Source organism: Lissotriton helveticus, chromosome 6 (genome assembly GCF_964261635.1).
Source record: "Lissotriton helveticus chromosome 6, aLisHel1.1, whole genome shotgun sequence".
Taxonomy (NCBI): domain Eukaryota; kingdom Metazoa; phylum Chordata; class Amphibia; order Caudata; family Salamandridae; genus Lissotriton; species Lissotriton helveticus.
In genome coordinates, this window is record NC_136067.1 from 2,057,788,124 (window position 1) to 2,057,813,150 (window position 25,027).

Genomic DNA, 25,027 nt, shown 5'->3' on the forward strand with positions numbered 1-25,027 from the left:
AGTGGAACTCTCGCAAGAAGCAGTTGACAGTTTTTTCGAAAGTCTCAACAATATGATGTTTTCACCAGAGCAGAAAGAATGACTTTGAACAAACTAGCACACGGCGTTCCATACACCCTGAATTTGGCCTTCAACTTTGAAAATAATGCAATAAGAAATTTTCTCACCAGTTTTTACGGAGAGCGAGACATTTTTTTTCCCCCTTCCATTTCCAAAAATATTTATGATTTTTTGGGACACTTATCTTCTGCTTAAAGTAAAACTATTCCTAGAGAACAAAATTTCTATTTTTTAGCTACTCTAGAGACATTAGCTACCCTCTAGCATGTTCGCAAGTATTATGATTTTGTGATGAGATGGTCTCGACCTTTTCTTCTGTATTAAGAGCCATTTCATGTGTAATTTCCGCATTTCGTTCATACTGATTTCAAAATATGCGTATTAGATTTAGCATTATTATACTGCTTGAAGTGCATATAGTAACTATACTCATCTTTTCGTGTATTTCGCATTTCCAATTTTCAGAATGCATTTAATTGTATTTTGGGGTGGTTCGGTATACACATGCACTACTAGTTTTGTTTACTATGCCTAGATTTGTAAATATGGACATAGATTACGTGGAGTGGGTGTGATGTATTTACTATGGGTACTGTATCGATCCCCCTATTTCTGACCCTTGTCTGGTTAATAATTAACTAGCAGCCATTCAACTGCACAGAAACCCGTTATCTGATTAGGTCATAGCGCATGCCATCTCATTAGGCAAGCACTATTTCTCCAGCCCCCTAATAGGCATACGTTGTTCTCAAAACAAATCAAACCTACCACGACCTGGGAAATCCCCACAGCCATTGTTTTGATTTAGCCGAGAACTTCAGTAAAGAATGTGCGAACGATCAGTTCGTATGACATCCTTATTGACGTATTTATGTCCATCCTTACGTCAATCTCGGCACCTTTCAGGTATAAATAATACCGACATTGCCTTAAGCAAACACACGAGGTGGTGACAAGATTGGAGCAGCGAGACTTGCCGAGGAGCCCAGCTGACCGCGAAGCCCACAGACGCTGCCCCTCCTTTCTGACGCGCTGAGAGAGAGACACTGCCTTTTCTCCTGCCGAGAAATCCAGCTCCGGCGCTTCCAAGCCGCCCTCGCAGGCAGCTGGAATATCAAGACCTGAGATAGAGATACCAACCCTCCAGCCTTCTAAATCCCAGGTAGTGAACTGAATAACCCTTTGTAGAGAATTCTTGAAGGAGACTCTTGGCAAAACAAACTTAACTTAAACTGCTACTTATCTACTCCCGCCCACGTATTAGGCTTAGGTCAGGTACATTGGGGTAGGCGTAGTTAGAAGCACCAGTTGAGTACGATTAGTCAATGTATATATGTATGTATCTATTTTATCCATTTTAAGTATCATATGGCTAAGAAACCATATCAATGCTTTTACAGTATTATTTTATAATTCTGTTATTACTGTATGCACTTTACTTAACTATAAGTATTGCAATAATAGCGATTCATTTCTCTTGTATGAGAAAAGAGACTGATCAATAAATAACATCTTTTTATTGAACACGCCCGTCTCTTCCTTTTCTCTACAATCTGGTGAAACTAAGAATGCACTGAACTGACTGAGTAAAATAAGTTGTCTTTTGTTTTCACACGACTCTAGAGATACACTCTTGATTAGGGGAGAGCAAAGTTGTCATGTTCTATGGTTGTCAGAAACTAAATCCCTTCTTGTCTATCCAGGGAGGTTAAACTCCTCCTTGTCTATTCGAGAAAGTTTCTAGTGAACTCTGAGCTAGCTGGCAAAACATTAAACTTTAAGTCTAATATCGACAGTAGAAGACCTAGTTAACCTCTGTCCTACGTCTATACTATTGAAGATATTATTCCAATGCGCAGAGCCTATTGGGATAATAGGAACTACACTACAGAGTGATGTTTCAATATCCCTCATAGTTCATATCTAGAATAAACAGTGAAATGTAGATGAAGAATCCAGATCGTAAACATATAAATGAAAATAAACGCCGATATCTGCAGTGAAACATCACTCAATGCCTACTAGATCGTTCACCTCGACATTAAAGGTATGACTTTGACACAGCACTATGTCGTATTATGCTCACACGAGGATTGCCCATCCATTGTTTATTTATTCGTTATTATGTTTTGCACGTTTCTACCCATTTCCAATATTCGTAACCAGACCACCAAACTTACAAGTCAGGTTTCATACTTGATTAAGCCACAGGCACATAATTATTATTCCAGATTGCGGTATTTACCAGAGAAATGCTAAATTACTAGATTAATTAGGCATTTAGAGGGATATTAAGTTTCTGAGCTTCAACTGACCAGCCCTTGTGATAATTGTAAAATGATATGTTATGTTTTTTTAATTGAATTATGCTTTGTGAATTAATAGCGATGTTTATCCTTTGTTGAACAGAAATTGAGCCCCCGAAGAAGGGCCAGTGCCCGAAATGCATTGGGCAACCGATATGAAAATGGAATTGTGAACTATGTTTTGATGTGATGTGAACATCGATAACTATTAAGAAGAAATACCGAAAAGAATGACAAACCTTTTTTGAATAAAACTTTATTCATTTCAACTATACAAACTATTGGGAAATGTATTGCACAGTGTGCGTTTGGAGACGTTACCCTCGATTAGGATAACGCTACTTATTTCATTACCTAATACAGCCTCATGTGTCCTATCACTTCTTTTTAACCATCTTTTCACCACCATTCCAATAAAAGGTTCGTTTTTTTGGGCTAGGCAGGTGATAGGGATTTTTAGATCCCTTTTGGGTTTTCCTTAGATAGTTCCCCAGTATTTTCATGGGGGCCCTTTGCCATTAGCGGATTCTTTGGCGAATGCGGGATGCACGATGAAGAAGTTTGATACCCAGGGGAAGTGTGAGGCCATCCTGTTTCTTTTAGGCAAATGCCATCGCGGTCCTAAAACTGAGTGACTGGGAACGATCGGTCACCTGGAATTGAGGAGTGGCTCTGAAGTATAGGTGACTGGCTCCCTAAGTGGGGAGCATATTCGCAGGATACATTTGTTTTTCCGGTGGTTGGCTATTGATTGGGAGAGCACAAACGTCTCTAAATTTCTCTATCCTTCCCCCAGCCCTCTGGATATAGAGGGCGCCTGTGTTATACAGAGATCTAAAAAAGTACAAAGAAGAGAGCAGGAAAAAGAAAGGCAAATTCCGAGCTGGCCTGCATGATGAGTGGGTCCTTGTTAGAGTTGAATTCAGCCTGTAAAGCGATACTGCTGTGCATTGGTCTAGTCCCCGCAAACACAGCTTCCCATGTCTACCTATCATTTGTTCATGTTTATTCTGTTTCGGTTCCAATGTTTGGGGACTTTTTTAAGAAGTTGTTGCCTAGGATACACCCTGGCAAACACCTGCTCTGATTTGTTCAGGGACTTCTTACCCAGTGTGTTTCTTGTTTTTCAGTGCGGATCCGGAAGTTGGTCAGACACTACCAAATCGAGGCTTCGGACCACAGGTTCTTCCTGGTGCAGAGACAGAAGTTCCCCTCTCTGGAGAAACTGGTGAAGTATTACTCCAACAACGCGGATGGGCTGTGCACAAAGCTGGAGCTGCCCTGCGTGAAGGTGAGAGGGGCTGGAGCAGATCTGGTAGACGTTGTGGTGGGCATGAAATAGGGGCTTAGCCTTCATGAGGACACATTTAAAACTCTACATCCATATTTAGGAGAAATAATGACACATTGCCTCCACCTCTCACTTTCACAACTTTTGGGAAACATGAAAGCGACCACCCACTAGCATTGCCACACTCCTGTCAGCTAAACGCTAGCCCAAGCCTTACCTGTTTCCTGTCATCCAGGCCCAGCACAGACAGGCGAACGTGGTAAAAAAGTTATTGAACAGTGCCCACTTGTAAATCGCATCCCATGCATGGCCAAGAAGTCAACGCCAAAATATGTTTTCAATACGTAACAACATACAATATTGCACAGGCAACATTAATCAGAAAAACACACACACACAAAATGTAAGTAACTGCCCCCCCCCCCTTAGTGCTACAGCCCTTGGCACAGAAGGTCACATTGTGAATGCATATTGGCAAACTCGATGCTTGGCAAGGTGTGGTGCGCAGCAGGGATACAATCTGTCACCACAAACTACGCAGCTTGTGGTACTCATCATAATACCCGCACAATCATAGTACTGACTGATCCCCCTGGTCAGTAAAACAACAACCCTTCATACAACTTCAACCATCCACCTAGGTCTGTCCACTGTCGATACACAACCCCACCGGGTATCACAAAAGAGTGTACAAGTATTGGCCAATCAGTTGGTGGGGCCACCCTGTCCTGATGTTCATACTGTCGCTTATAAAGTTATTGGCGTTGGTCCTGTACACAATGTGCATGATGTGTTGGCTGCTTATACCAGTTTCCTTTCGCCACCGTATGCAGCAGTGTTTGTTCCCGTAGATGCATAATTTTCAACTCTACAAGAAGTCAATCAATGTCCACTGTGGTTAGGAGGACCCTACTGATGTCAAATGTCACTATTATGATGACACAAACATCTACCACATGTCTCAACTAATCAAGGAGAAAGAAATGAGGTCCTGTACATGGTTTGTGGAACCACAAAGTCTCCTGCAGGTTCACCGAGTTGCCTAGCATCTTCTTTTTATGTAGTGACTTTCGGGTGTTACGCAGTCGAACAGTCATGATTTACTGATGGAAGGTTGTGTGGTTGAACGTCTGAGACAGATAGCATTGTTATAATAGAAAACAGTGGTATTATACAGTCAGTGTCATATCTTGTATAAAATGAATGTGTGAAATACCCTGAAAATTGAGACAGTCTAGAAGCATAGTGCAAGCACTAGGTGCATTTACACACTCACTTTGGATACACACTCTATGTAATGGTGTTTGAAGGGATATCCATGGCGGTAGGGTAGCCTGGGCCTATTCCAATCCTCCATTTCAAGCGAAGTTACTCGAGAATGGAAAGTGCTCGACTTTGGAAGGGTGAGAATTACTATTTCCAATCCAACCTAAGCCACAGTAGAAAAAGTGTTGGATTTGGTGGGGTCAGCACGTACACTGGTCAATACGTCTAAAACATGTTTAGTTGTAAACCTGCTGCAAGTCCCTGGTGCTGGTTTACAATTAAACACGTTTCTGCAGTAGTGATGAGTGTATGTGATGGTTTTTGAGTAACTTCACGTGAACTGGAGATTCGCAATAAATATACAAATAAATATATAAAAAATGTTTAAAAAAAGATAATTCATGCTTTAAAAAATATAATAATTTAAAATGAATAAAATAAATAAATAAATGTATATTAAGCATGTATAATTACATAAGGTTTTTCAAAAATTATAAAAAATACTAATAATAGCAAAAATGTTTAAAACAAAATATATATAGTATCGATTTGTAATAAGAATTGAAAAAATGTATAATTGTTAAATCAACATTACATTTAAAAACTCTTATTAATACTCATGTAACTGAAAAATAATTTTCAAACGTAAGCAACAGCATAGAAAACATTAGAAAAAATGTTTAATAATTATTAGAAAAAATCATTTTTATATTACAACAATAAAAGTTAAAGTCAAAAATACTCAGTGAAAATATTCTTAGCAAATGAAATGTTTAGAAAAAGTCTTTATAAATAACTCCAAACTCCAAAAATGTTCTTAAATATATTTGGAAATAATTTACTTACTGAACAAAATACCAGTTTAAACATTATTTTTCAAATAAAAAACAGTAACGAAAAATTCACAGTAAACCTTTCCCTCCCTATTTCCCTAAAGTTCCAACATCCTGAAAAAATAATATGAAGTGAAAACAAAAAATGAAATCATTACAAAAACTTTAACGAAATTATTACATTAAAAAAAGCAAAAACATAATACATTCTAATAAAATATAGAAACTAATAATTCGGTTAAATATTTTACATTAATAATAATGTTATTACCCAGTGACAATAAACAAATAATTAACAATCTACTAAAAATTAATCACATAATTAATGAATTAAAACCTTTTCATAATTAATATTCTAATTAACCAATAGAAACAACTCCTTTTTTAAATTGTATCAAATAAATAATGTAAGAATTAATTTACTCAATTAATAATCAAACTAACCAATTAAATTTAACAGATTCTAAAACATGCATAAAAACATAAGCTAAATATTAAAGTTTTTTCCAACTTACACCTCAACAAATCCAATTGTCCATTAATAACTGAAAAACATTATAAACTCAAAAACAAAACTTTAAAATATTACCAAAATGATCAAACAACAACTAATACCTTACAGACATAGAAAGTTTATGTAATAGCTAAAAATACATAAAATCATAAAATATAAAAACAACACAAAATCAATATCATATACAACTATATTAAACAAATAATGTTAAAGACTTAAAGTTTGGTTTGATTCAGAGTTTGCCAGTCCGACCGCACGAATACCATGTCCGGGGCCGCTAGTAGACTGCTGTGCTTGTGGTCTTCAAACTGCTGTATTACGAGTTTAAAAGCGCGGCCCGCAGTGTGCTTTCGGGGTTTTGTGGCGGTGGGCAATGGTTTTCCATATCTTCTGATGCATGTGTGTACATTTTGAATGCACGTGTCAAATGTACACATATGCATGATACATGTTGAAAAATACCACCTACCCATTGCAGGAGTCCGGCCCATATGTAGCCAGTCCAGGCAATGGGTATATGGTCTAAAAAGGATTTACCTGTAGATCACTGCAAACAGGGTCTTATACTTTGGGGTGGAGATGATGCTGTGAAGGGGGACCTAAAGAAAGGAATCCACGTTTAACTATGATGGATAGAACAAGAGAGGGGTGAGTATCCACGCCAAATCCTTCGCTTCCGCCGACTTGAAGCTGGCGGCTCCACTACCACGGTTGGCTCAGCGAAAAGACAACTCGTAATATGGATGGCGGTGAAGCTCCTCAGTACGGCTCTAAAGCAGCTGCCTTTCTTCCACTGCAAGCCAGGCGGTGGGTTGGCGGTGTCAGTAGTTCAGTCACAATCTTTGCAATCGCAATCCACCTATCTCGTAATACGGTGGTTGGACTGCCAAGTTCATGGCTTTCGAACCGCAGGTACAGCAGTTCACGTACTGCCAAACTAGTAACAAAGGCCCTTAAAACACAATACTCCTGCCTGCAATATTCGGTGCCATGTTATTCCTGTCACCACAAATGTTTTGTGATGGTATTTGTGCCAGGCAATATTTTTAACACAACAATAGGATGCATTACTTATGCAGAGATAGTGACAGTTGCCACCAAATTAACTGACCACTCACATTCAAGGTTTTACTGAAGACTTTGGAAGGACCCAATCATTCCTTGATTCTGTGGAAGAAATCATCAGTATTCTGCATTTGAAACGAGTCTGCAAAATATATTCCTTGTAGAAGCTGTGATCACAGTAAAATCGAGCAGGCATTACCCTGGGCAGCAATCAGTAAGCAGAAGCTACTGAAGAAAAGCAGTGGACACATTTATTACAAAAATTGGAAACCTTTAGAATTGAGCCAGGTGATCACATGTTCCACTACTCTGCAAACATTTTTTAGAATGTGCTCATAAAAAACAGTGAAACCCAGAGCAAATGCCTTTCAATTGTCTCTAAGTGTAGATCATGGGTTCTCATTATTTTATAGACACACAAAGTTTATAAATTCACATCTTCAGAGACAAATGCAATCCTCATCTTGCTGCGAGTCATTGGCAAAATACATTAGGATTAGAAAAAGATGGTTGCTACAGGGTATATGACTGCCTAACATGATTTTACTATGGGTCCCGGAGTAGCGTGCTACTTGCCGAGAAAGCTCTTGACGCCTCGTCAAGGGTAGTAAGCGCTATATAAATGCAATTACAATACAATACAATACAATATTACTGTAGGTGTTGTTTTACTCCTTGGATATTAGTATTCCTAAAGTTTTACTGTAACTCTAGCTCCCTTGGTCATGGTAGGCATCCCATATTGTCTACTAGGATTGTGTATAGGACCCAGATATCCTGCAGTAAGCTAGAGGCTGCTGCTTGTCTCCCCTCATCTTGCCATAGTCAAGTGCAGAATGTTAGGGCTGGGCAACTGTCTGTCTCATTTATAAAGGTGCTTGGCACCCATCCTGCCAAGGCCATTTGTTCATGTTCTGACTCTCTAAGCCACAACTTGACCTACTAGAATCCTAGATTGATCCAGCAGATATGAAGGTGAAGCATCCATCATTCACCACTGAGGAGATGATTACGGGGAACAGCCATTACAACGCGGATGTTACCACGCATACGCGTTGTAATGGCACGCGTGGTATTAGTATGCGATGTATTGACATACACCGATGATTACAGAACAAGAAACACAATACCTGGCTACACTGGCTGACACCGGGAGGCGGAAACAGAGCATGCAGCACACTTACTGACGACTGCTATTCCTATGCCTCTTACACATATATATGTATAGGATGGCTACTTGTTTCGGATTACTGCCCCTCCGAATTACCATCCAGGCATATCCAGGCAACACAGAAAGACGGCAAGGGAGAGTTTAAAGATATCCAACAGCAATATTATTCTTTATACTTTTTTCCTTCTTTAAGGAAAGTGCAGTGCGTCAGATTAACAGATATACCAGTTTCAGCTGTAGCCTTCAACTGGGTCATACATATATATATATGTACACCCACACACGAAAGGGAGCCCAAGACCACAGCAGGGCGCCTTCGGTGATATGGGGACAGAGCACACCGCTAAAATTGAAAATCCACTTCTTATTCAAAATAATCACCACACACCAAGCTTTCAAGGATTCAGGTGCATTTTTCAATACACAAATTGCGGATGTGGCTTTCAATCCTCATCCTGACGCTTTTCAGCTTGCGGTGCAGTCAGACCGCCACCGACAGCCTGTCGGTGATCCAACCGCCTGACATTCTAATCAGGCCCTTAGTCTGTTGTTTTTAAAGTATCATACTTTTGTGCATTTTTTAGTGTTAATATTTTATGTCATTTTCAATTCATTAAAGCATGTGATATTGCTTATTTTTGGGTAATGTATTAATTTGTTGATATATTTAAATTTCTATAAAATGTTTTCCAAAATAGAATCATTTTGCTTTGATTTTTAATCCCTTCACAAACATGGTTTAGATTGGAGTGGGAATAGTAAATATGACCCCTCCAGTGTCCAATACCTTTCATAAATTGGTTTAGATAGGATCGTAAATAGTAATTCTGACCCCTTCCGACACATACCCTAAAATGGTTCAGTGTCCAATGCTGTCCAAATGAGTGTTCAACACCATACCAAAAATTGTATAAATTAGAGTGGAAATAGTACATCTTACCCCTTCAGTGTCCAACACCTTAGCAAAAATAGTTTAGGTTGGAGTGGGAATAGTAAATCTGACTTGAAGTGTCCAACAGCTCCCTCAAAAGGATTTACATTGGTCTGGAAATAGTGAATCTGAACCATTCACTGCCCTTCCCCAAGATGGTTTACATTGTCGTTGTCATACTTAGTGCCATCCCTTTAATTTTTAACTGTTTATTTAGTTTAGTTTGGTGTGGTGATTGTATGTATTATGTTTTAATGTACACTTATTCCTAAAAATATTTTGATGTTAGTGGGTGTGTTTTAAATTATCTAGTTTTTATTTAGGGAAAAATGTGTTGTAGAGATGAACAGTATAAAAATGTAGGTTTGTATGATTTGTACTGCTGTTTTTTCTGTAGTACTTCTCATTTCAGTAAACACTTGTATAGTATAACATATGTTTTTTTTGCATTTGCAATTTTTTTAACATACATACATTTTTTATTTTACATTTTACTTTTTTACAAGCAGGAAAAAACAGTTTCACATTTACATTTTACATATTCATTTTCGAATGTCAATAAATGCTAACATGTCATTTGTCTTGTTATTCATAATAATAAAGGTCACATTGTTACATCTTGTGTCATACAATTTAAACTTGTTTTTACTTATACATTAATAGCTACAAAATGTACATTTAATGTAGTAATATATAACTCAATGTACATACATTTGTGCTTTTACTTCATTATATTAATTTTATTGTACTGTTTAATTTATATTTTACTAATAATTTTTTTACATCTTTATTGTATTTTTGCACATTTCTAATGTTACTGTGTAGTCATAATACGCTCGGCGGTTGGCCCGTGGACATAGAGGCAGCAATGGATGTACCGGTGACATTCCAGACCACTGCGGTCTCACCTGGTAGACCGCCATGGATGCGGTCGGCTTTTCAGACAGCACAACTTGTAATGCGGCATGCGGTAGTTTGCTGGCGCAGCGGTGGGGTGAACGACGTGGTTCTCGGGCAGAAAAACTGCCAACTCGTAATAAGCTCCTAAGTGTATAAACGGTCAGCCACTGGAACCCTCACTAAGCAGGGCTCTTGATGCAGTCACCCAGATAACTATGTGAGTCTGAATGTATGCCCATTGACCAGTCTCTGATAGGATTGTAGAATGAGAGTGCAGTCTTTTTATCTGAGTAGCCCAGATAAGACATTTTCCTGCAGCATGGAAATGTGGTTTACATAGAAATCCAATGAGAAAGCTCCAAACTGGTATTGGAAATGTGGTTTACATAGAAATCCAATGAGAAAGCTACAAACAGGTATTGCAAGACTCTCTGAGGTTGTGGCAGAGTTGAGTGGGCTAATAGGCCTGCAGTTCAAGGAGATATTTAGTACAGGATAGGTAGGTGTGAGATGATGACGACGATGACTTTGAGCTTGTACTGAACTATTTTATGTATGTCTCAACTTGCTGTAAATCAGGTATTAATATTTGGCAGTAGTACTGAAAAAGAGTTGAGTTCCTGTACAAAATTATGGTGGAACTTACGGTCAATGGACATTTATTGCATGCTGAGAAGTGTAGAGGGGAGAACCAAATCATTAAACAAGATCACAATTTACAAGGACTGTGACTCTGAAGGACCACAGACTCCGGATTCCACTTTAGTAGGTTTATAACAAAGCCAAAAACAACTGAATGAACAAGCACCTCATTACAAGGTTGTAGAAGTACATGGGAACTAATACAAACCCAAACCTACAGGCCAACTTTATGCGATGGATCATAAACTGAATGACAATCTCCAGAAGTAGAACGCAGGCAATGATTGCCCCCACATCCAATTCGGTCTTCATCTGGCATGAGTAAACAAAAAGCATTAGTCTGTCCATACACTATCACTAACGTGACATCCCTACTTAGCATTTCCCAGGCAAGATCAGGAAAAAGGTGTCAGCTCGTGAAGACTTCCTAAGAAGTACAATCACTTTGTATGGGTAAAGTAGCCAAAGCTACAGAGGTTGTTCTATGATGCTCCTTCTCTCTCCTTCGATCTCCTCACCCCTTCTCCTGTCTCCACCCCGGGACACTATTCCTGATACAAAACATGAAAATGCAAAACACGCCCACAGATCACCTCATCTCACTAGACACTTCCAATAGGTGATTTTCCACACGGTGTCGGTGCTTCCAGCTCCTGGTTTGATGTTCTTGATTCCCAGCCTCCCTCAAAGAGAAAGTACACCATCTCCCAATTATCAGCTCCTTCCAGCAAAATGTATCACATCCTCCTAAGCCTAACTCTCCTAAACAAAAGATGTCATTCTAACTATAAAGACAACCTTCTCCACCTGCAACAGAAAAGTGAGAACAGAACAAATCCATGATGTACATGAATTTACCAACTTCACAAAGAGCCAACCAGGGAAAATACATTTCAGGCCTACAGAAATCAGCCAACATAAGAGTGAAACACATAGGCCTTTCAAATAAACATAGGTGAACATTTCATTTAGACCTTTCTACACCATTACATTACAAAGCATATCAATGCATTTTATTGAAAGCGAATACACGGAAACCTACACATTTTGCAATTTACCACGTCTATGTGCAACTGTAATATGGTGCACGTTAAATCATAAACATCGGATGTATGACGTTACAACGCATACTTTTACCACGCATACCTTTACAACGCGGTATTTACAACGAATACCGTTACAACGCATAGCGCTTAGAGGTGCTGGATAGTGGTAAGTATAATTTTCTATTCCAACTCCAGTCCCCGTGGACACTAGGGAAGGTGTTGGATAGAAAATTCAACTTATTACTTACCCTAGAGCGCCCCCCAGCGCAATGCGTTGTAATGGTATGTGTGGTAATACCTGCGTTGTAATGGTAGTGCGTAGTAAAAATTTTGTTGTAAACGTTGCATACCATAAACATCATGTCACATATAAGCCATTTCGTTAGGCAAATAACATCAACACTATGCATTACCATATTATAACATGAAAAATATGTTGTTTCTTTACCTAACACAACACTTTCCCTAACAATTGCACTTTCATGTGTTATTACTAAACTCTTCTACTGATCAAATGTTATCACGACAATGGAATATATGTGGGTGCGGACTATCCATGGTTGTTGTGATGCACCCCTAAAATTTTCAGAACGCCATCACATTCCTTCAGTTCTCATTTTATTAAACTTGGAAGGGCAAAGGACGGTATGTACCCACCATTATTTAGCCCACTGACCCCCCGGTAGCTCTCAAGTCTCTACCAGAGGGAGATTAATCTGCTAAAATATGTTACGGGCTTATCAAGGGCCAGAGAGCAAGGGCAGATAGACCACTATAGTATAGGCCTGTCTATAATCAAACCATTGGCAGCTGAATTTTGTTGTTGGCAGACAGGAGTTTATGAAAGGCATGAGCTATGCAGGCATTCAAGGAGTTTGTCTGGGGCCCTGGAAGCAGCAGTAGGAAGGCACGCATCACGACCAGGGGTCGACAGGCTAGACATGTCTTTGTTGAAAGGCATTGATGAAGGTGCTAGCCTTGGGTCTTGGCTGGAGACCCTTCAAGTCATTGTTGACTTAAGCAGGACACAGGTTTCTTGTGGTTCCTTTCTTTTAACCACAGATGCCAGCTGAAGCCCACTTAGTTTTTGGGGAAAAGTACAAGAGCAAGTGTGACAGGAGTATGTTGTGTTCTCTTGTGGTTATGATTATATCATTGTCCAGTGTTTATGTTCTTAGTATTGGTGTTCAGGACATTCTGTTGTCATCTAGTGTAAGCGTCCTTTCATTGGTCAATGCTGTGTTCTAGACTAGAATGCTTGTGTGATGGTTGGGATGTTGGGCAGTTGAAGCCATCTTCTGTGGTTTGCACCTGTACCTGTGCTCATCTATATACTTCTTTATCAATAAAACTTGTTATTGGTTCACCACATTCTGTCCACGCGCATCCATTGCTTCAGAGAATGAGAGTAAATATGGCTTAAAGTGTGAGAGCAATGATAGGCGCAGCAGATGATTGAACGGCCTCAGATCCAGTGGGCAGAGTTGAATAGTAAAGTCTTCCTACCTCAGTGAACACGCACTAGTGGAAAGATGGGTGGAGAAGATATCATTCAAAAGCTTCTAAGACTTGACTTCCATCTAGGTCCTGATTATGCTTTGTAGATTCATACACTCTCAGACATCATCTGATTATCTCAGGAAGCAAGTCAAATGATTTGTCTTTTGTTCTTGGTAGCTAGAGGCGCCTTCGTTGCCGAGCCTGTCCCACAACACTGTTGGCCTCCTGGAGATCCAGGCTGACTCCATCGAGAAGATGAAGAAGTTGGGCAGCGGCTCCTTTGGAGATGTCTGGCTGGCGACGTGGAACGGAACAACAGAGGTCGCCATCAAGGAGCTGCGAGGTAAATCTCTCCCTGTTAGGAGATCCTTCATAACTAGTGGTCTTTGCTATGAAGGTTGATGCCAAGCTTCATCATGACCAACCTCCCCTGGTGTCAACAGCCTATCTTTGCAAGGGGAAATGGCTGAAGGCCTGAAGTTTGGGGTTAAGGTGGTTACAAAGTGCTCCTGATGTTGGGAGAAGAGGGAAATGAGACAAAGAGGAAGAAAACTATTTGCAAGGACCATTTGGTCAGCTGGTGATGCCAGGACTAGAACAGAGGTTTCTGGGCTCCAAAGCTCCCAACATAATCTCTAGACTGTTCCTCGTTCTTAACAAAAAGTCATCAGAAGTTTGATTGTTATGAAAGAGGTAAAAAAAGATGATCTTACCGAAAACCCTTGATTATCTCTGAAATTGGCTCGCATGTCCTCTACTTCCCAGGACAATTCTGCAGTGCAACACTGGTGGCATTACCCACCCATGTTATCCAAAATGCTGCTGAGTACCATCGCCAGGCAGGCCCTCTTCCATTTGCAAGGGAATCCCATTCTTTGTCTATGATTTGGCATAGGCACACGTGAGATGCCAATCAACTTTTGCACAGACAATGATTTTGATGCTGAAAGTTGATATGAATGCAGCACTCATTAATTTAGCTCCATGTTGCACCTGCCTCCTGATTATTCTAGCAAATTGGGTGTAATGGGGCAGAAAAACCGCAAAAAGCCACATGATTTCACGCAAAGCCTGATCATCTAAAGTTCCGCAATGTGGCATGACCTGATTTTATTTGGAATCGTAGCACTAAATGAAAATAGGTCGAAACATTGGCCAAATAGAAAATGGCGTGATGTTCCCACACGTAATCATGTATCAGTGGCTGAGAGCCTTTCATATCGAGCTCACTTGAGAAACAGCAAACCCCACAATCACGAAGTACATTAGTGAGTCGCATAAATACAGCCCGCTAAAAAACTAAATCTAAAACTACTAGACACACTGTTCCATATTCACAAGGGGAATGGCGGAGTGAGACGTTAGCCTTCTTGGTTTAATGCCTCACTCCACTTCAGAAACACAGGGCTGCACCATATTTACAACAATATGGGGCAGCCCTGCATTTCCCCCTGCACTGGCGCTACACTTAGCAGTGTTGCGCCAGCGCAGGAAACCTTGCACCTTAGGGTAGGTTTGTTTATGTCCAGGAAGGTCCCCCTTCCTGCACATAAACAATCTTTAAATGCTGTTTTGTAACTTCTATGTGTGCTGCTTAATGCAGCCCACATAGAAGTTACAAAAAAGCATTTAAAAAAATTATTGTTTATGTGCAGGAAGGGGGGCCTTACTGTACATAAACAATCATTGGACTTTTGCTGTTTTCACGTGTGCTGCACAACGCAATGAAAACATAAAAAACGAGGAAAAATGAAACATTTCTCCTTTTTGCGCCAGGGTAAGACCAGGTTTTCCCTTTTCTTAATTTTGGCACAGCATCCTATTTACGTGTGTCTTATGGGGCAGCGTTAGAATTAATGGGTGTTGCGGTGGAATGCGCACTGCAACACCCATTGCCCTCCCCTTTCATGCTAAGTATAGCGTGAAAGGGGTCCTTATTTACAAGGCAACGTTAAGCCTTGTAAATAAGGCGAAGCCCCTATCACCACATGAACTTCGTAAAAAGTGACGGTCCCGTGGCGATAGGGGCTTGTAAATATGCCCCACCTTCTCCAAACCTGATAACTGATAAAGCTGCGCTGGTTGTGGGTCTTCTTATACATAGCCCTGCGGCTCGAGAGGAAACCTTGGGGCATATTATCAAGGGGGTTTATCTCCGCTTTTTTGGCTTTAAAAGTCAAGAAAGGGGAGATAAAATTATCTCCCTATTACCTAGCTGTTGCTAACACCAGTTAGCGACAGCTAGTAGGAGATAGCGACCATCTTGGGCCCCACTTTGCATATCAGTGATATTTATCACTAATGACATGCAAAGTGGGCGTGCCAAGATGTTAGCGACTGGAAACAGTCGCTAACATCGCTATCTCCTATTACCAACTTATGGAGATATTCGCGCTAAGCGCGAATATCTCCAAAAGCTAACACCTGCCCTGAGCAGTTCTTAGCCATGTTAGCCAATGGGAGGTGGATAACATGGCTAAGAGCATTAGCTCGGTAATGCATGAATATCGCTGACTTTTCAGCGATATTCATGCATTGCGGCCGATTTTTATCGCATTTGCAATAAACCTTGGTAATACCAAGGTTTATTTGCGATAAAAATCGCCGCAGCTCAGCGGTTACTTTTTGTCTCTAATCAAGCAATAGCGATAAATATCGCTATTGCTTGGTAATATGCCCCCTAGTGACAAACTGATTGAGAAGACCTTGGCCCTGGCATACAAACACTTTACGTAACATACGGCAGTTTACGGACGTAGAAACTGCAGATCGGCAGGCTTATCAGGGTAGTGCCATTCTCTTTTTTGTGAACTATTATTGAAGCAGACACAAATTTGGGGGATTATTCTGTCGTCAGTCCATTATTGGGACAACTCTTACTTTGAGGCTCCAGACGGAACCATTTTTTACACCTTGCAATCATCAAGTCTGGAGAGATTATAAGCTTAGTTGGACATATCGCCATACTCATAGCCTTGAAAAAGTCCAGGTGGACGAAACGCGTTTAGTCTGCGGTATTTTTGGACAACATTGTATGAAAATCTGCTTTTGGAGTAAAAAACGTTGTAGTAGACGTTGACTTGTGTGGACTGGATTTGATAACGGACTACAAACAGGAGACCCATCTTGTGATTTGAACTGTGTGTGCTTGAGTGCATTTATGTACTGGACATTGGTTCCACACTCAGTTTTCAAAGTGTGGCCAAATTTGCACCAAAGGTGGCTTGGTGCTTCGCACGATAGCACCACGAAGTGCCTAAACCTTCGATCTGATGTTCTGATTATAGCCAATGACTACAGATAGATGTGCAGACATTGGGCCTAGTCATCAGAGGTTGCTAAACACTTTACGTACACTTTGCATCACTTTTTCAATGCAGACCCAATGCAAAGTGTTGGGTTGGTAGACAACCCAAAGCAATTTGCGATTTTCATTGAATTGTAACCGAAAGTAACTCAAAGCGATGCCTTGTGTAAATTTGCATCCAGTGGGCATTTCATTAGTGGTGGTCGTTCCCATGCATCCACCCCTGGATTTTGATTAAATCTATATCTACAAAGACTAATAGACATATATTTCAGCCAAAATCCTGGGCCTCACTGGAGCGGACGTAATGAGGAGAAATATTTGTATTCCTCTTTGTTTTTAACCTACTCATAGCCATGTCAGCCTCAGCTGTATATGAAATAATTGGCTTCATGTTATTGTTTTTTGAATGTAACATATTGGCTTCCACAGCTAAAATTCTTTTTTATTTCTCCATCACACTACTGTGTCTTTTCAGTGCCTTGGTGAATGTAAACTAAATCCTGGTGTTTGTGAGTAGCGCAGTGGGTTTCGTGGTTCAGGTAACAGTTTGTAAGAATACTCTACTGCTTTGCCCTCATAATGTCTTGATTCATGTGTATATTATTATGGTTTGCGGGCAAACCCTACTGTTGTGTATGCATAACTCAATGTCCCTATATTTAACATATTGGTGCATATGTATAATGTATTGATTTTCCCTCATAAAGTGTTGGTTGTATGCAAACAAAACATGTTTGAATGTATATCTTACTGTTTTGAGTAAGTATTTACATGGGTGCACTTTTAATGTGCTGGTTCATATACAGCATTAGAACATTGGAATGGGGAGCACTCCATTGAATACACTGGAGTGCTACGGGCCTCTGCAGGCCGGTGGAAGCCTACAGAGCGACATTCCATTGTTGTTTTTGTTCACAGCTGCTGCTGTGAACAAAGCACTTTCAAAGACTGAGGGGATTTAAAGCACTCGTGCTCTGAGAGGCCTTTGTTTTTAATAATTTGAACATTGTGCCCTCTAGTGGCAGAATGATCTAATAGCCTTTGAGCCTTCCCAGCGGGCTCTACTGGACATTAAAGGCCCGCTCCCTTGTTAAACGCTGGAGAGGGCCTTTAATGGCCGGTAGAGGCCGCTAGGTCGGGCTCGAAGGCTATATCAGAACGTTGGAATGTGGAGCACTCCATTGAATGCAGTGGAGTGCTCCGGGCTTATAATGGCTGATAGAAGCCTGCAGAGCTACATTCCAATGTTGTTTTGTTCACAGCTGCTGCTGTGAACAAAGGCCTCGCAGAGTCCGAGGGGATTTAAACCCCCTTGGGCTCCAAGAGGTCTTCGTTTTTAGTAATTAGATCATTCTGCCCTCATGGGGTGGAATGTTCTAATAGCCTTAGAACCTTCCTAGCAGGCTCTACCAGCCATTAAAGTCCCGCTCTCTTGTTAAAAGCCCTCATCTTTGGCTTGGGCCTTTAACGCTGGAACGGGCCTTTAACCCTTTCGGGGGCCGTCCGATGTCACGGTGGGTGTGTCCGGAGGATGGCCGGGGGGCGTCCAAACCACGCCCACCCTTTATTTCACCCCCAACACGGCAAAATTCGCATCGCGGTAAATAGGCTAATGGCCGGGTGAGCCCGCTATGTCAGGCTCTAAGGCTATATTAATTAAATCACTCTTGATATTTTACGGGTTTGTATGTATAATATTTGTATTTCCAAGCACAACAATTGAGTGTTTTCTTTAGAGCTTGGCAGACAGAATGAGCTGCCATAAACATGGCAGAGCACCTTGTCCGGCAAACTCATGGCTCCCACTACTCTACCTAAAATTGGTAAACTGATAAGTTTCTGACCGCAGAACCTATGCTGGATCTTCCAGCAGAAACCTTTGGCCCGACTGACATTGGACCCTCGGTCAATGGACATCGTTTTTTCATGTTCTGGGTTTCTAGGGAAAGCCTGCAGTTCCAAACATGAAATTGTATTTATGAACTTCGCACATTAGGAAAAAGCTGCCAAAGCATTCATTATTTTGTTTTTCAACAACAAACTTCTGCTTTGGGAACTTGTTTTTGAAAAACCAAAAGGTTTGCAGGGCAGGCGCATAGAGCCTGGTGCTCGCACCAGAAAAAGCCTCAGCGCCTTCAATAACGCTGCTGTGGTGGTGGCTCCACCTTGCAAACATCTCCAACTATAGTAGACTTTATCCCTCCAGGGCAGTGGAGTCCATTCCTCCACTGACCCCACCAGGGCAGTGGAGTCCATTCCTCCACTGACCCCACCAGGGCAGTGGAGTCCACCCATCCACTAACCCCACCAGGGCAGTGGAGTCCATCCCTCCACTGACCCCACCAGGGCAGTGGAGTCCATCCCTCCACTGACCCCACCAGGGCAGTGGATTCCATCCCTCCACTGACCTGTGCAGTGGAGTCCATCCCTCCACTGACCCCACCAGGGCAGTGGAGTCTATCCCTCCACTGACCTGTGCAGTGGAGTCCATCCCTCCACTGATCCCACCAGGGCAGTGGAGTCCATCCCTCCACTGACCCCACCAGGGCAGTGGAGTCCATCCCTCCACTGACCTGTGCAGTGGAGTCCATCCCTCCACTGGCCCCACCAGGGCAGTGGAGTCCATCCCTCCACTGACCCCACCAGGGCAGTGGAGTCCATCCCTCCACTGACCCCACCAGCGCAGTGGAGTCCATCCCTCCACTGACCCCACCAGGTTAGTGGAGTCCATCCATCCACTGACCCCACCAGGGCAGTGGAGTCCATCCCTCCACTGACCCCACCAGGGCAGTGGAGTCCATCCCTCCACTGACCCCACAAGGGCAGTGGAGTCCATCCCTCCACTGACCCCACCAGGTTAGTGGAGTCCATCCATCCACTGACCCCACCAGGGCAGTGGAGTCCATCCCTCCACTGACCCCACCAGGGCAGTGGAGTCCATCCCTACACTGACCCCACCAGGGCAGTGGAGTCCATCCCTCCACTGACCCCACCAGGGCAGTGGAGTCCATCCCTCCACTGACCTGTGCAGTGAAGTCCATCCCTCCACTGACCCCACCAGGGCAGTGGAGTCCATCCCTCCACTGACCCCACCAGGTTAGTGGAGTCCATCCCTCCACTGACCCCACCAGGGCAGTGGAGTCCATCCCTACACTGACCCCACCAGGGCAGTGGAGTCCATCCCTCCACTGACCTGTGCAGTGGAGTCCATCCCTCCACTGACCTGTGCAGTGGAGTCCATCCCTCCACTGACCTGTGCAGTGGAGTCCATCCCTCCACTGACCTGTGCAGTGGAGTCCATCCCTCCACTGACCTGTGCAGTGGAGTTCATCCCACCACTGACCCCACCAGGGCAGTGGAGTCCATCCCTCCACTGACCCCACCAGGTTAGTGGAGTCCATTCCTCCACTGACCCCACCAGGGTAGTGGAGTCCATCCCTCCACTGACCCCACCAGGGCAGTGGAGTCCATCCCTCCACTGACCCCACCAGGGCAGTGGAGTCCATCCCTCCACTCGCCCCACCAGGGCAGTGGAGTCCATCCCTCCACTGACCCCACCAGGGCAGTGGAGTCCATCCCTCCACTGACCTGTGCAGTGAAGTCCATCCCTCCACTGACCCCACCAGGGCAGCGGAGTCCATCCCTCCACTGACCCCACCAGGTTAGTGGAGTCCATCCCTCCACTCGCCCCACCAGGGCAGTGGATTCCATCCCTCCACTGACCCCACCAGGGCAGTGGAGTCCATCCCTCCACTCGCCCCACCAGGGCAGTGGATTCCATCCCTCCACTGACCTGTGCAGTGGAGTCCATCCCTCCACTGACCTGTGCAGTGGAGTCCATCCCTCCACTGACCTGTGCAGTGGAGTGTAGCTCACCATACCATAAAGAAGGCCCTTAGTTTGAATTGAAAATAAACTTGTTTGTGGAAACAGTGTACCATTTTCTACGCATCTCCTCCTGATTTATGTGCTCTACTGGCAGATAGTTGTTGTTTATGCCTATTGCATTTGTTTTGTTTGGCAATCACACTGGCAAATGGAAATCAAACACCTTGGTTTGAATATGTTTACAATCAAGGCCTACTCAGGATAACCTTGATTGTCCTACTTCTGTGCTGGCTTGGCCCATCCAGGAAGGCTGGTGGTTGAGTGGTGCTTGAAAAAAAAATACAAAATAATACATTTTTAAATGTAACATTTTACAATTGTTAATTGATTTTCTGATACTACAGAGCACATTGTAGCCATGGCAATATATAAAGAAATCAGCAGTAATGTATAAAATTCCCAAGGGTTCACATATTCTAAGCAACAGGTATTGGGATATTGGTTCAGTGGGTACCTTATTCACAAACTTTGATGAAACAATGTAAATAAGCCAGTCATAACAGACACGTACAGTCAAAAACCTTGCGCGAATGGCAGGTAAGTAGTTCAGCATCGGTAAAGAACGCCCAGGAGAGCATCTCTGAGCGGTTTGTGGTTAAAATATCGCAATCCCCACACCAGAGGGAGAGGAGTTTCCAGCATCAGACAGGTAGCCATACCCTGGGAGGCGAGCTTTAAGGAGGGAAACAATAAAAGGGAGAGCGTAACAAAGGAACAAAGAGATTATCCAACATGTGTCATGGAACGGCATACAGAGTGGAAATCAGTCACGGACTCCTAGCCAACAGGGGGTCTCGGAGTTCTTCAGCACGCACCTGTAGCTCATGCATCAGTGTGTCCCACTCTGGGGGTCCTCACAAGCCCCTTGCCTCCTCTTTACGGAGGGCTACGGACTCAGCCTCATGGCTGCAAACCAATATAACAATTCAGGGAGGTGAGTGTCTTTCCACTCCATGGCGAAAGGTCTGCGAGCAATGAGCCGGCTAGATCTAGGAAGCCATTAGTAGCATTCTCTGCTTTTTTACGGCTAAATAAGCCCATAGGACCCACGTCCATGCTTCTCAAGTCCTTCCTCAGAGCATCCGTGACTTTCTCCCACAAACATTGTGCTTCTGGGCAAGTCCAGAACATGTGCGCCATGTCTACGTTCAGGAAGCCACACCCGGGACAACTTGATGTACTACCATATATTCTATGCAAGCGTGCAGTTGTAAGGTACGCGCTGTGTAGTATGTTGCATTGTATATACTGGAACTTTGCATTGTGAGAAACCTTACATGGGTATAGAAATACCTTGTCCCACTCTTTCTGCATTAGGGCACTGTCAATGTTGCGTACCCAATGTTGTCGAATTGGGTGCAACATAACTTGCGGTGTGTGAGCCATTGTGCATGTGAACCATGTATATTACGGGTATACCTACTAGGTATACTACGGGGCAGGACCTTTGAAGTACGTGTGACTACAAGACTACCCTTCCCGTGATCCATGAGAAACGTTTTTTCCCCTCATATTGGCGTAATTGTTACTTACATACAGAAGGGAGATAAGTATACTCCCCATTATTTTCACGAAGGTTACAGCTTTCTGTACCTTCAATATAAATATATAGGCTAATTTTCAGTCAACACCAGGGAAGGAATGTTTGTTGTGTCCTGATGAGGACCAATCTGGCTATTTTTTTACGGGTTGAAACATGTTGGCAGATTATTAGCGTCATAGGACCATAACCTCCAAAAAGACCCGTTTTTACCTTTTTAATATCCGCTGCATCCCCATGAATAAAAGGGATACCTGGGGAACGCAGTAGGATTTTTATCTTTAAGTTCCCCTGGCCTACATCTCCTAAGAGCTCCCTGAAATATGGCTGGGCCCAGTCTGACCTTTCGGAGTCCGGGTGAACCCGATGATGAAGCATGACACCAATAGGGTGTGTGAGGGTTAAATAAACAAAAAGGAATTGCTTCCTTCCTGCATTGTGTGGTGTACGCCACGTAAGGATTTAATCCGTTTCTAGAGCTTCAATTGTTCTTGATACAATTTTGGTAGTGAATTTCTAGTTGGGAGGAGGTATCCACGTCCTAACCTCTCTTCCCCCTTGTTTGCCAGTGGAGGGCTCTCCACTGTCACATGTGGTTTATACTCCTCACAGGCTCTCCAGGCAAGGCCTCGTACCGAATCTCCACATGAGTTCCACAGCCTTGGAGTCGTTCGGCAGACCACAGCAGCTCTCTCAGTGTCCAAAGTGATCTTCGGGGTCTACAGACGCCGCACGCTGCACCACAGCTGTGATGGGGGTAGTCGGGCACTAGAATGTGGACGGCTAGCAGCGATTGTGAGTCGAGGCACAGAGCAGCACTAGATTGCATCTGCCATCTTGTCACGGTTGGCCACGCCCCCTACATTTTACATTTTAGACATTTTGGTTTCCCTATTTGTAGATTTATTTAGCAGATTGCCAAATAACATTTAAATATTGTTTTAAAGACAGTACTGTATGTTGCCAAAATGTATCTGCAGCTTTGAATCCAAATGTATGGAGATTGTTTAAAAACAGCTGCAGCTAAATTCAATATGTTTATATTATACGGCTTACAACTGTTTTGCAAGGAAACTGGTTTTTTGCATGTTTACCCCAATTTTTCCCCCATATTGTCTAATATATGCTGTTTTTTTTACTCTGAGAGAGCACCGAGTCCTGCAAACTAGACCTCAGTGCCAGTGTTCTAAACCAGTGCAAAGTGCATGTCGAATTGCCTACCCACAATTGGCAGAGACTAGTTTATTTGGAAGCCCCTAGTATATGGTACCCAGGGCATGTAGGGAAGAGTGTCCACCCAGAGCTGCAGCACTGATTGTGCCACCCTGTGCATGACAAGGCACACAATGGCTCCCAGCCTGCCACTGCAGACTTGGTGGAGAAGTGTGGCTCAGGGGTTAGAGGCAGCAGACCCGGAAGCTGAGATCAGTCCTGGACCAGAGTTCAATTCCCCGCCTCGGCGGGGTCTTGGGCTAAAAATTCCACGGACTCGATAATTCTCGCTCCGGTGCCTACTCGACTCACGGGTTCACACTCTGCGACTCTGGGCAATAGCTTGCTTAATCTCCACAACGGCCCCTCGCGGCGGGATGCCTGACTTTCACCTTGTGGATACCCTGCTATCTCACAGGGGAATACCAGGAAGGGTTCCCTAAGCAAGCGCCGGGACACCCACTGCGGGTAGCTGTGCGCTATATAAGCTCAACTACATTTACATTTACAAGGGCAATGGTAACGCTGCTAGTTCGACTTTGAAAATTAAACTAATGGCAAAACCCCCACTTCCCTTAACAATCTATGTTAGTCTCCCCTTATGGAAGGCCTATCGATCCTTATTAAGCAGGACATGTGTTTTTATGTGTCTTTAGCACCAACACATCTAGATTGTCAATTTGTTGTGGGAGAATTAGTAGCCCCATTGGCTAACACAGTGTTACCAACTGACCCCCTCAGCCCAGCTAACTCCTGAATACAACTACTCAGATGGGTACTGTAAGGTATCAAAATAATTGTGGCATTACACCCAACTTGATGCCCAATGTCACTATTAAAAAAAAATCAACTTTTAGAAAGTTGCCAATCTGTGACCCAGTTGGTTCAGTGGCCTATCACGGTCACTGGCTACCAGACAGGTTTCTGCCCACCTACGGAGTCATGTGAATGACTCCCAGCTTAGGAGCCAGACCATCCTGGAGCGGGGTGAGGTGTTACCTCCACTTCGCAGAAAGCCAGTCAGACTGTTAGCCCAAAATGCGAGACAACGCCACCTTTGGTGGTCAAAACACATTCACACTCCTGAGGGGCTTCCCTTTGTTCTTGGTAGAAAGGCTGGAAACAGGGACGGAGATGGGAGACCAGTGCCCACACCGGTTTTCCTGTGGGCGTGTAGTGCACAGTTAGCCATACCTCTAGGGTAGGCTACCAAGCTCCTAACATCCGAGGCAGGGTCCCGACATTTTGAGAGTTGGCAAAATAGTGCACTTTGGGACATGCCACACATTGCCGGAAAGTCGTCACCAAGAGGGAGGGCACCTGGTTGTCCATTGGATAGTAACTGCATCCTCCCCCCAGGGCAATATCTGGGAATAAATATTGAATCCTTGGCACCCTGCCTACTAGATCACATCTGAACTGGAACAAGGATCAAAAATGGACTGCTCTGCTGGCCCTTGGACTGCACAAAGAGAAAGTGCACTCTGCTGGACTACACCACCTGCACATTGGGCTGTCGAAGAGAGGACTGTGGCTCCTGGCTTATGGGAAA

The 25,027-nt window shown here is 43.1% G+C and overlaps 1 protein-coding gene across 1 annotated transcript in view; it reads left to right on the forward strand.

Moving 5' to 3' along the window:
• LOC144763999 (tyrosine-protein kinase FRK-like) overlaps positions 1-25,027 on the forward strand; it is a 276,862-nt gene that overhangs the window by 183,527 nt on the left and 68,308 nt on the right. Inside the window, exons 3-4 of the mRNA XM_078650119.1 lie at positions 3,497-3,657; positions 13,703-13,868. Coding sequence (XP_078506245.1) covers positions 3,497-3,657; positions 13,703-13,868 — 327 coding nt within the window. The remainder of the gene's footprint in view (positions 1-3,496; positions 3,658-13,702; positions 13,869-25,027) is intronic.